At 39.6% G+C, this 12737-nt stretch overlaps 1 protein-coding gene across 1 annotated transcript in view; it reads right to left on the bottom strand.

Annotated features, from left to right (window-relative positions):
* Nucleotides 1-12737, bottom strand: part of magi3a (membrane associated guanylate kinase, WW and PDZ domain containing 3a) — a 107726-nt gene that overhangs the window by 36056 nt on the left and 58933 nt on the right. The window contains exon 2 of the mRNA XM_085345209.1: nt 1410-1526. Coding sequence (XP_085201335.1) covers nt 1410-1526 — 117 coding nt within the window. The remainder of the gene's footprint in view (nt 1-1409; nt 1527-12737) is intronic.

Here is a 12737-nt window from a genome sequence, read left to right as displayed (position 1 = left end):
CAAGAGTGACACTTAATGAAGCTTCTCTGTGTGCAGCAGAAAAGCAAAGTCATACTTCTGTCACTCCGAAATGCTATTTGGAGTGCTGTAATGAGCGCATGGCATCATGCTGTAATGGCTATTTAGGCTGCTCACAAGGTCACTTTGGCTGAGTGCACTGTGATAAGCCACTGGCACAGGCCTGAATGAGCAAACTGGACAGCGGACATATGCTGAGCTACTGAAGCCAAACCGCAGTGTTGATACGCGTGGTTCACAGTTTCTATTATCTTCCACAATAACTCACTAAAGTAGACCCAAATGTGCACAAGCAGGTACAACTACAACACTGGCTTTTCAGCTGTGATAATCATTGTGATAATGTGAGAAAATGTAACATTTGCATTTTATTTGAGATAGAAAAGACTGAGATGTTATTTATCACACTGTAATTAGGAGAGGAGGTCTAATGATTAAACTTTAAACTACTGTGAAACTTCCACGACAGCAAGCATGATTATTCGGTAAGACACAAATAAATATGCATCTCAAATTAATCAGTGATACTTCTACACAGCAATATTCCTTAAATGCACCTCCAACTGTCTTTTGAATAATGTCCCCCACAAGCAAAATGTCAGAAGTGAAAGCTTTCCAAATGCTAACTGTGAGTTGCACAAGTAATAAATGCTGTCTCAGTGATAAATGGCAAAAACATTGTTGTTTATGTTTTGTTTTGTTTTTTTTAACTCAGCTGCGCATCCCAGAGAACTGCAGCTGCTCGTTCATTTACGCCTGTTGCCCTTGTTGTCCATTTTTAAATCACTCGGGTATTAACACAGAATATTCCAAAAGAAGCAGTGGAGCAAACTCAAACTGAGGGGGAAAAAAAAAATCAGAGGGTGGAAAGTAAATAGGGAAGAAAATGTAGAATTACTCTTTCCTGAATTTAAATCGAACACAACCAAGGTCTGACAACAATCAGAAACTGACAAACATCTCTCTTAATTAAATATTTCATATACACGAGGGCAAAACTCCATTATTAAACATAAAAACACTGAAAGTTTTTCACCCTTTTTTATTCCACAAGCACTGAAGTCTATATTTATACATTTTACCTATGTAGACATCCATATAAAAGCCTATTCAGGTTTTCATAGGACTGTGTGCTTTTACAAATTTTGGTAAGATCAAGAAGTGAAAATCTGCAGTTTATAATACTGAAGTGTAAGTAGAAGAAATTAACAGAAAACAAGTTAAAGGGGTTTATTTGAATTAAAGAATAGGGAGGGCCTGGAGGAAAATGCATAACAGGTAGTGCTACAGATGGGAAGAGACTACGCTCCATCTGGAGAGGTGAGAGGGCAACAAGAAGACCCAGACAGAGAGAGAAGACTGAAGGGCCCAAGGCTGAGGAAGCTACTCACAGGGAATGGTACGCAGGTACAGGTTGTCCCTAATCACCTGCTGGAGCTTATGGTCCAGGGAGCCCTTCTGAAACTGCAGACTGAGGTAGTGACGCAAATCAGTATTCAACACTTTACCTGGAGGGAAAGAAAAGAAAAGTTTGAGTTATGAATTCACACTGGACGGCCTCCAAACTACACACATTTTAAAAACGCCATTTTGATTATTTACATTTAAAGACAATTAAAAAAGATAATCAGAAATTTTATTTTATAACCAACAATATTGGAAAGCTCTAATCAATAACCCCTGCTACAGTGCCCAAATCAAAAACACCACATGTTGGGACAGTAAATATTTACATCTGATACTATGTGATTAGTAGCACATAGTAGCATGCAAGTCTATGAAAGTTTTACGCTTCCAATAATGATCACTGTCATGTTTCATGCTATCATGCTAACGTAAAGAATAAGCCTTAAAGAAATAAAAATAGATTTATTTTTTTTTACCCAAGCTTTAGTTAAAAACTTTATTTTTGAAACGTGCTCGAGAATAATACACAGGTTACAGATACACTTGCAATAAACTGTGCAAAAGATGGACCTAGCTTCCAGATCACAAACAATAAGCCAATTTTATCTGATGGCCACCAGATGGCGATAGCACAGGTGCTATGTTTTAAAAAAGGAGGATTGGCCTTGGTATGCTCATTACATAACGGCTTGTGACCAATTAGCTGCCAGCCAAAGCACTTCACAGTCAGACACACCCCTCCTTGTCAAAAACGGGTTTTTGTTGTTTGTTTGTTAAATCAAGATCTCAAGGCTTTAACGCTGAACATCAGAAACCAATGGATGATGTCACTGTAGCTATGCCCACCTTTATCATCGATGAGTTAGACCCTTGAGATACATTTTTCCCCACCACTGTAGGTTCAGTCAATCAATGTAACCCATCAGACATACATATTTATGTAATTCAAGACCTGCTAAGGAACACTTTTTTTTTTTTTATTGTGTCCTCATTTGGAAAACCTTCTTTTTCACACAACTGTAAGTAAATGTACATAGTATGATCTCTATCCAATCCCGATCGGAATGAAACCTATTAGTCACATGATTAAATATTTATTAAGCTCTATCGTTAAAAATCCAGACGCATGGCAAAAGGCAAGAGCATAACATTAGCACTATTATTCCCTAGTAGGAACAGCAGTTTAATCCAAGTGTGGGGAGTGATCTGATTAAACATTAATTGGACAATTTTGTAGTAATAATTCAGATGCACTCATGACAAAAACAACCAAACAAAAAAAAACAAAACAGGAACAGAACATTAGGATGGCTGTTTTTTAGAAGCAAAAGAAAAGGAAGGAAAGTCTGAGAAAGAGAGTGCAGGAAGAAGATTTACAGTTCTTCTTAGAGTGATGGAATATCATAGAGATGAAGAGAGAAGAAAGAAACCAAGAGCAAAATCCTTTGTGCTTCTTTGCTACAGTTAGACTCTTCCACTGTGTGGTCTCAAGCTGTGTGTGGAGCATAAGTTTCTTTCTGAAGAAGGGACACGCAGGATGTGCTTTGAATACGTCTTCACTACCACTGCGGGCATCAAAGCTCATTCTCTCCACCACTGCTTAGCAGGGGGTACACAATTAACCTGACGCTGCTGACTAAGGGAGTGGGCACAAGGATGTGATATCTACATCAATTGTCATGCCATTTGTTTGGCTTTGGGGTTTTTTCTTCTTCTCAAAAAACACTTTGACTTTGATCAGAATCAAGTCTTGTATTATGCATCTGTCCCTTTTTCTTTGCCCAAAATGCAGAAACGCAAGGCCAAGATGTGCCAATGTCTGCCAGAGTCTCTGACAGAAGTGGTGAAATCCAGCAGATGTCTTATCCAAATCAGGAAATGTTGACAAATCAAACACAAGTCATGCAGAAAATGACAGACTCCAAATGAGATCGACATTAAACTACTGTGGGGAGCTTAAGTCAGTCACGTCTTCCAGCAGAATATGTAAATATGTAATTTTACAAATTGTAAGAGCGATTCTCTTGTTGGCTCATCTGCTCATAAATATTTTGAAATAGTACTCTGCATCATTATTTTAATTAACAACTAAAAACTTTTTTTTGCATTCAAATGTATTCACTAATTTACAAAATACACACACATACGCATACAGACACATGTAGAAAATAAAATGTAGAAAAAAAAAATCCAACTCTCATAATAGCAAAGAGAAATATTCCCATAGTGAAAGTAATGATTTTTTTGTGGCGCATCCTACACATCCCACACTCTGTAAGAGCTTTTCCTATTCAAGAAAAACTTGAACAATATTTTTATGACATTTTCATTCGGAAGTGTTAAAGGAGAGCCGAGGCAGCTGGGGAATAAGACAAAATAAAAACCCACCTATTTCCAAAATATTGTAAATTAAATTCATTGTTATTCATTCCCTAAGGGGATAAAACAAGTAATGCTAGGACTGCAGATCAGCAGGATAATGTTGTCTTAAAAAGTGGTGGTGAGAATATTTTTTAATAAAACGTTTTGAATTTCTTGTTTACTGGATGCTCAACACAACTCAGTACTGTGGCACTGTGCTCTGCAGGAAGGCACAGGCAGGTTTTTGGAATTTTTGGGGCTTCCAGTCATCCTTCATGTACCTGCTAATTTGCTTAAGCTGAAACGGTACCGTAATTGCAGCATGTCAGTGGTACAAGTAAGTGCTAAGGCATGGAGAAGCATGGCTATCTATTATGTAACTCTATAGACTTTTTATTGGCACAATGAATGTAAGGAATTTAGGTCAATGAAACAAAAGCTGCCTGGCTTTGAATACACAACAAAACCCCACAAAAGCCACAAGCCTGCGGTCCATGTTCCCAGAAGCTATGAGAAATGAAAAACCCCAAATTCTAATAAACATAAAGAAAATACATCCCATCCCTCCCACTGGGTCAAGCTTGTGTAGATGGGAGTGATTACCCCTCCGCCAGGGCTTTTATCAAGCTTGGGAAACCCACCCCAAATCTATTTTCACACAAGGCCTTGGAAGATCAACTGGTTTCAGTGTGGACAACAGAGGGTACTAACTGATACCACAGAATTCCCGCAACTATGTGTAGATACAACGCAGGGTCAACAAAAATCAATCTCTTTTTCTCTCTCGTACTTACACACAAACACATGCAAATTACCTCCACTGCCCAAAGCAAACTCCTACTCAAGAGCCTCTAACAGGGTAGCCTTTGTGGCCCGCCTGTCAGCTTGCGTTAGCCTGCCACATCATATCTCCAGAGACATAAAGAGAATGAGAGAAAGGGGGAGTGCAGCGACTCTCAGCTTCCTGCTAGGTTACAAGGCAGCACATCACTGGCCTGCCAGGGTAGTAGTACGAGGCATGTGGGACACAATGGAAGCCTTTGTGCCTTGTCATCCGGCTATTAGGCACTCTCACACAGGGGGAGTGTAGGGGAGCAGCTGGGGAAAAGGGGAACTGCAGTTCAAGGATGGAGAATTATTAAAAACAAAGGGAGTGAAGGCGGACAAGGTGCACGAAGTGGGTGACGTTTGCACGGAGGATTAATGATGATGCATGGGAACACACATGGAAACCTACCATGCTTGTCTCATTTTCCCTTTTAATCATTGTTCAACCACTCCATGCATGCCTGTGCCGCCCTTTCTGTGGAGATTCATCAGCCCTGGCAGATCCCCACGGGGCTCTTCACACCTATGTTTGAGATCACTTTCTGAATTGCTATCAGGCCTCCCTGCATCTCTCCTTTTTCTCTATTCCACTGCTAGCCACTTAACCTTTTATTTGCTCTAATAACAATCCTCTGCTTTCAATGGATGTCTGCATCTACCTGTCGCTATAGTGCCTCTTCACCTGTCTTCTGCCGCAAGGATAAAGGCAAATACAAGCCAAGCCTTCTTTTTGTATTTAGCTGCCATTAGTTTTCAGGTCACATATTGAGGAGCAGGAGGACAGGCTTAGCAGATGGGTACACAACTTTCCTGCTTTAAAGTGCACAATGAAATGCTAAAGCAGAACAAATCCTTTGTAATGTACTTTTATTTAGAAATATGAGGTGCTTCGGATTTTTTTTAAAACATAATTACAACAAAACAGAATAAAATCAAATGCCTAGAAGCATGCTAGCAGCACTGAGACTGTTTCTGCATAATCCTTCATCACAATGCTAACACAATTTAGCAGGTATAATGCTGACTATGTTCAATTTCTTAGAAAAACTGTGTTAAAATGTACCAAATCACACAACCAGCAAAGCACAGTTGAGGATGACAGTAATGGGTTTTTTAAGCATTTCGTCTTGAAAGAAATAACACCATCAACTGAAATTTCATCTGGGGTAAAGTGTCTCACGACAATCCATCCAACAGTTTAAGACATGCCATTGAAAAAAAGATATAGGCTAATAATTTCATGTGCTGCCTATCGATTATCACTTTGATAGGCTTCATCTTCTAGTGACCAAAGTGGAACCAAGTCTAATAGTTTACGTAGTATTTTAATCATCAGCAGAGCAATAGATTAGCTGTTAATCTGTTGTTCAGACTGATATAATCATGAGAAAGAAGTTAGGTTGACTCAAAAAAAAAAAAACTCTCTTCAACTACAGAAACAAATAAGCTTCCAAACTTTCTACCGAGCACTCAGGTAAAACTATCCATCTTTGTTTGTCTTCTGCTAAAACCCTGCAGCTCGACTTGGCACACCAGCATGCTCTCGGTTCACCGGGGCCAAAACAATACACTTGCAATACAGATATTTACCCAGGCATCCAGTAAACAGGCAGTTAAATTACAATATGCTTGCATAGACACAATGCTCTTCCAAAATGAGAGAGGAAGCAATGAAGAGATGTCACCAGCAGGGGTGTCAGTGGGCGTCTAATGAGGCAATTCTCTGACAGTAGTGCAGCTCCAGAAATGGTGAGAAAGCCCCTACCATCTGCTAATTACCACCTTGTTAGGTTCATTTGGCAACTTGGGACAATAGAATGTCCTGCCTCATTCTGTATGACAGGCAGACAGAGGAATCACCAGATTTTTGGAAACACGGTTAGGGCTGAACGATTATGGAAAATAATCTAATTGCGATTTTTTGCCCCAATATTGCGATTGCGATGCGATATGCGATTATTTTTTAAGGTCTTTGTCTTCTGTATTATTAAACAAAGACAAGCAATACATCATATAGTATGGCCAATACTATATTACATTAATTTTAAACTGTTCTTTCCTGGAAGACAGACCTCTGTTATGATGACATGAGGTGATGCATGAATTGATGACTGACATTTTTATTTAACTTCTTCAATCACAACAGTATATTTGAACATACACAATAGTTTATTTTTAGCTTACAAACATCTGAGCATAAAGTGCTGACAAGGAACCCTGGTGTAAACATTAAAATGAAAGTCAGTACAATGTGCAGATTGCAGAAATATACATAAAAAAAATCAGTGGCTTTACCACACTCAGTTTTTCGACATCTGTGAACTACTAGACAGTCATTCAATTAAAAAATAATATTAAATAAATAAAACTAATAAATAAAAAATACACACATCTTACTGATCTCTGCAGTCAGTAACATTACACATAAAGTGCAAACATAATAGCAATTGTATAAACACACACACAAACACGCCTTTAAAATTTAAAGGCGTGAAATTGGACGGTCTAGTTCTGATTAGCGTCACCGCTGTCTCGGTGGAGTTTAATAAACTCGGCCGTCTGCTTCTTGCTATCTAAAATATAACCAGACACTGGTGTAAATTCTCGACTGTCTCATACTTCTGTTTAATAAGTTTTCTGTTTGACGTTTAGTCAGCTGTGTGAAAACCAAGGAGGAACCCACCCGGGGGATTAATAAAGTTTTATTTTATCTAATCTAATAACTTTAATCTCAGCCAAACCGATTTACTCACGAACAAACAAAACACTGAAAAAAGCCCAACAATAACATTTTTAGGTTGTCTAAGTGACTTATATATTACGTTTAACCCGAGCAGCGAAACTCCGCGGTGATCTGAAAATGATGTGCCGGGAGTTGTGCCGTTCTCGGCCGCATCAGTAACCCTCGAGCTCCCGGCTAGCTGTCGAGCTGGTGGGTAGCAGACGCCTCTGAAAACGTCGAAGCACTTTTGCAAATATGGGATATCTTGATAAACCGAGCAGATATTTGATGTTTACACAACTACTTTCTCGCCTGAAAATATGTTAAAAGTTTATTTTGTGACCCAGAAAGATTAGTATGAGTAATTTTAAAACTTAGTAGCGGCCGCCATTGCTGGAAACTGGAGTTTGGCTGGGCCGCGCTATGAATTCTGGGATATGGTAGTAATTTGGACAGCCTATCGCAAATGCGATATATCGTTCAGCCCTAAACACGGTTGTCTATATTTATACTAAAAAGGTAAGAGGAAAATGAAATAAACACTTACGGCTCATTTTGGTTTCCCTTTAGAGAGCAACAGGCATACAGACATGGTGGGTTTTACACCAGTGGGCTCATCTTTCAGTGTCATGTCTGCCCAATCAATGTGACATGAATAAAACCAGCATTTCTCCTTAAACACCCTTCTTTGAAGTTGGAGAGGTGTGGATTGTTTCTTGTTTTAGAACAAATCTTTCGCTCGTGTGGCCACTGTTTAAGCTGAGAGCTGTACTTTAATTGGCTAGAAAAGGGAGTCTGTGTGAAGTCAATTAGTGCTGCAAAGCTCAAGTGATTAATTGTGGATGGAGGAACACTTTGGGATGAAAAATGTTAGATGAAGGAAATCAATGTCCCCAGTAGCCCTTCTCCCTTCAGGTTAGATAGATCTCTCTTGAAATCCAATTAGTGGCACCATATCTTAACATAAGGTCAGACTGCACAGTGTGGGTGTTTTGGCTGTAAAGTAACTAATGGCCAGGTCAGAGACTTTTTTTAGACAAGATACATGTTTCAGTATTTCACCTTTTAAAATCAAGACTTTACAGAATGTTGAATGACAGGATTTATCGGCGATAAGTATCAAATTCCTATTGATAAGAGAATTGGAGGAAATGAGGTGCTGGAGAAGGGACTCTTCATGATATTATGTGAGCTTGGTGTGCCACAAGGACAGCATCATTATCCCTGCACCCTTGGCAGAAGTATGCAATGAACTCTTTTAGCAGGTAATTGAAAGGAACGGTCATGCTACAGATTGAATGTGGACTTAATGTTATAGGTTTATTATAGTCAGTGTAATAATCATCAGTGCACTTGGCAGTAGACACAGATGGTCTCCCAAAGCACTCGGCATTCAGAAATATATTCTTGGATTCGGGTGGCTTACTTGCAATTGTTGGCTGACTGTACTAAATATCCATTACTTACATGTTTGAGATGAAACTGGCTTAGTGCAGTCTTGGCTCATTTAACAGTCTACACCTATTATATTGATACATAGAGCATGTGTGCATGCCATATCAAAACTTCAGTGGAGCCAGTCAGTCTGTGTAGTACGGTGTGATGAATTCTTGCCAAATGAGGTGACTTCACATTAATTCAAAGTACCCTGTCCTCCCCAGTCAATAGTTAACCACATGCAATAAAAGTAACAAGCATTTGTTTTCCAGGCAGTAAGAAGTGACCTTGAAATTGTCCTTTCACACATACACACACACCTATCTATAGATCTATATCTATCAATCTCTATCTCTCTATAGATTTACACACATATACATACACGTATACATACATGTATACAAAGCTACAGGCAAGCCTTTTTGGTTGCCTTTTGATTCTTAGCTGAGGCAGGGAGGCTAAGAACAGTCACAGTCACCTGACAGTCATCAGAAGCAGGTCTTCTCTTCTCTCCTGTCCTATCCCCTTTCTGTGATATGGAGCAGACTGACAGATTGTGGCATTAAACTCTCCTTCACCCAGTATTTATCTCCAGCCACTTCTCTCAGAAAATGATTTCTTGGCCCTGCAGTCTGTCAGATCCACTGCAACTCAGTTGACACACCCACCTCTACTACCTATATGTGCATCAGCTATTGGAGGTCATCCATACCAAAATCCAGGAACAAACAGCTGTCCTGTATCCTATTAGAGATGCATTTGCTGCTGAACCAATATAACTTTTGATTACAGGTTATATTAGTTTGGTCCACACAGAAATAGCTATTGTTATATCACCTAATCCTACCTATGATTGGTGTTTCATGGTTTTACTGACAGCTTATTTTGAAGTTATCCAGTGATATATGTTGCCATGTTCTTCAGCTCAGACTTTTGTACAGATAATCATGGTTCCCAGAGGATGTATCCTAATCACTTTTAAGATTTTTCCAAACACCTATGGCAGAAAGCCATGAAATTTGTTTCAGATATTTGTGATTCCCACAGGATGTTTTTGGTGTAACCATGACTTTTTAACACAGTGGCAATATTATATAAAAACACATATTTTCCTTAACCCTTTAAAACAAACGTAGGTCCCAGCAGCCTTAGCTTTACTTCCTGTTCTGGGCTAATTAGTAAATGCTACAATTCTTCCATTGTGCAACACATAATGTACTAGTACTAGAACCAGTGGATTCTCAAAACCCAGTTCAACACCAAAATAAATTATTTATCCCATGAACTTAAACCTTATTTATGTATTTATTGAAGAATTCATGTTTAAGAAGTTAAAAAAGTTAAATCACCAGCACAGTGATTGCAGATCATTTATTTAAAATGCTAATCTTATATTTTGTTTACAGAACAGATACTGAAATGTTAGAGTCGCTGCCGTGTAACCTACTAACATTACTGCAGATAACGTAAATTTCAGAATAACATAAGAAGGATATGGTTGAATGTTGAACTGTGAATTCATTTACTTTTAATTCTATGAGCAGATTTGGATGTTGATATTTTGGGTGCTTTGCTAAACTGGGAGAATTTCTTCCCTTTGGCTGAAAAGCACACCTTGAGTGAATAAATCATCACCTGCCTCGGGCTGCCTTTATGAGTCAGGTGAGTGACAGCATTATTGTGGCAGCTGCAGTTAATTGTCATCTTCCTCATACACTACAGTTTTTGCAGTGTCTGTGGGTGTCATTCTTCTTCAGCAAGTAATGACAAACTAGGATGTGCTGCCCCCCTCAGTTCCTGAAGAACTGCATACACTGCCTACAGTACCTAATGGTACAGAAGAAAGAAATTGGTACCATTGTGTTTTCAGAATTTTAGTATCAAAAAGGAGAGTAAGTATCAGTTTGGGATACCTAAGGTACTTTAAGGCTAATCAGTAGATGTCACTTAAATTGCAATGTTAAAAGGTACAGCTTTTGTAAGTATGTCTGTGAAGGTTCTCAGTCATCCAGGTCATCATAGTCTAAGGAGCTTGGAAAGGAAAGGACTTTAAGTTTCTTGAAGACGTTTCACCTCTCATCTGAGAAGCTTCTTCATTTCTAAGAGCAATTGGTGGAGAGTCCCAGATTTGAAGCCCCATGGGAGTGTTCCCAAGAGGGTCACGGATCCCCTATTGATCCTCTACCTAATCACACTTGAAGGCGAGCCAAGGTGTGAAAACAGGTGTGGGTCACAATCAGCCAAGGTTTCAGGTGAACCCATTGTGAAGCCTAGCCCCACCCTATCATGTGATTTACTGAAGTCAAAGGGCCCTGGATGTGAGCGGGCATCAAGGGATCTCAAAACTGGATTATAGATGGCAGACAGTTGGCATCTTAAACTTAAAGAAGCCCAGACGCTTTACTTTCCAAGCTTCTGTAAGTGCACTTTTTACTTCAGGTTGGCTGCTTTTTATCACTCTGTAGAGTGAATCTTACACCAAGTTCAGTGTATGGCCAAAAGCCTATGGAACACACTGTAAGGACCTCCTTTCACAAAGATTCAGAGAAAAAGCAGGGAAGAAAAGTCAACAACGGCAAACTTTTAACAAGCTGTAGAGACCGCCATCGTCCACTACAGCAGAGGACTCAAGCGTGCTTTTCCAAAATTACTACCAGGCAGCAGACCCATACAAAGATGACAGCAAGAGAAACAATGCATGGAAAAAGGAAGAAAAGAACAGGTTTTTAAACAAGGTGTCCTTTAGAAACTTGTTTGTTTTGATAGTTTTCATCTTCATTTCTACACAGCACTTTTACTCTGAATGCACAGCTCCAAAATTCTTACAGTGAGTCAAGTCCTCGTTGAGGCACTCAAATAAGATAAAAATTCTAGATAAAAATACAATGCACAACAGTTATGGAATGAAGGTGTGTGTGTGTGTGTGTGTGTGTGTGTGTGTGTGTGTGTGTGTGTGTGTGTGTGTGTGTGTGTGTGTGTGTTAAAAAGAGAGCCTTCAAACACATTTCTTCCTCGACCCATTATTCATCTTGCTGATCTACTATGTGGAGGCCAGAAAAGAAGTAGCTCCCTTCTGCACGCTACATCATCAAAAAGCCTTCTGCTGTTTGCTATCTTTGCAGTTTGAAACCTCCGTCTGTCTATCCACACACAGACACACGCATACGCCTATTATAGGCCCACACAACCCACAGACAAACAAAAGCGCTCCCTCGCACTACACGTGAGCATGCATGTGCGCACATGCACTCTAACAAATAATAGCTTCCAAAGGGGTTTAATGAGAAACAAGAGATCAAAGACCAGAACAATCTTTCTCGCCCCATCTCTGGGATAGTCATCGCTACATCTCGCCGCATGGAGAGGGAGACAAAGGGTTTCATTGTCATCAGTGGATCAGAGAGAAATGAAGAAGCGACAAGAGGAGAGATCGGTCAGCTTCCTATTGAAAAATGGGAATGAGAGGGACCAGATGGAAGGATTCTCATACAGATCTAGGTGGTCAAAACAACAACAACAACAACAACAACAACAACAACAAGAGTGGTGGATGTTGCAAATACATGTGATTTGCACCCTAACAATTATCAAGCTCCACCAACCACAGACATTTACGATTACAGGAGGAACTGGCGTACCAAAAAAATCCACGACAGGTAAAGGACAATGCACAAGATTTCCTAAAGTTGTAAAACACGTGCAATCTGTTTCTGCTTCAGAATGCACCAAAGCGGCAAAAGTAGCATCTGCAGCTCTACGGATTATAGTTCTACAGAGCAAGTAAAATGATGCGCTCTTAGCCTCAATAACTTGGGCTGTCACTGACAATATGCTCCCTGATGCATCAGGGAGAACCCCAGGGAAACAAAAAGTCTCTCCGGCTTTTCTCCCTTTCTCTCTTTCTGTCTGACACACACACACTGATTTTGATTTTCATCAAAGAAAAAAAAATTCGACAAGTACT

Source organism: Diplotaxodon limnothrissa, linkage group LG20 (assembly GCF_057381915.1).
Source record: "Diplotaxodon limnothrissa isolate DT_005_m linkage group LG20, D_limnothrissa_male_GT1.1, whole genome shotgun sequence".
NCBI classification, from domain to species: Eukaryota; Metazoa; Chordata; class Actinopteri; order Cichliformes; family Cichlidae; genus Diplotaxodon; species Diplotaxodon limnothrissa.
Note: the sequence above shows the minus strand (reverse complement) of the source record. Positions and strands in the feature narration are given on the sequence as shown.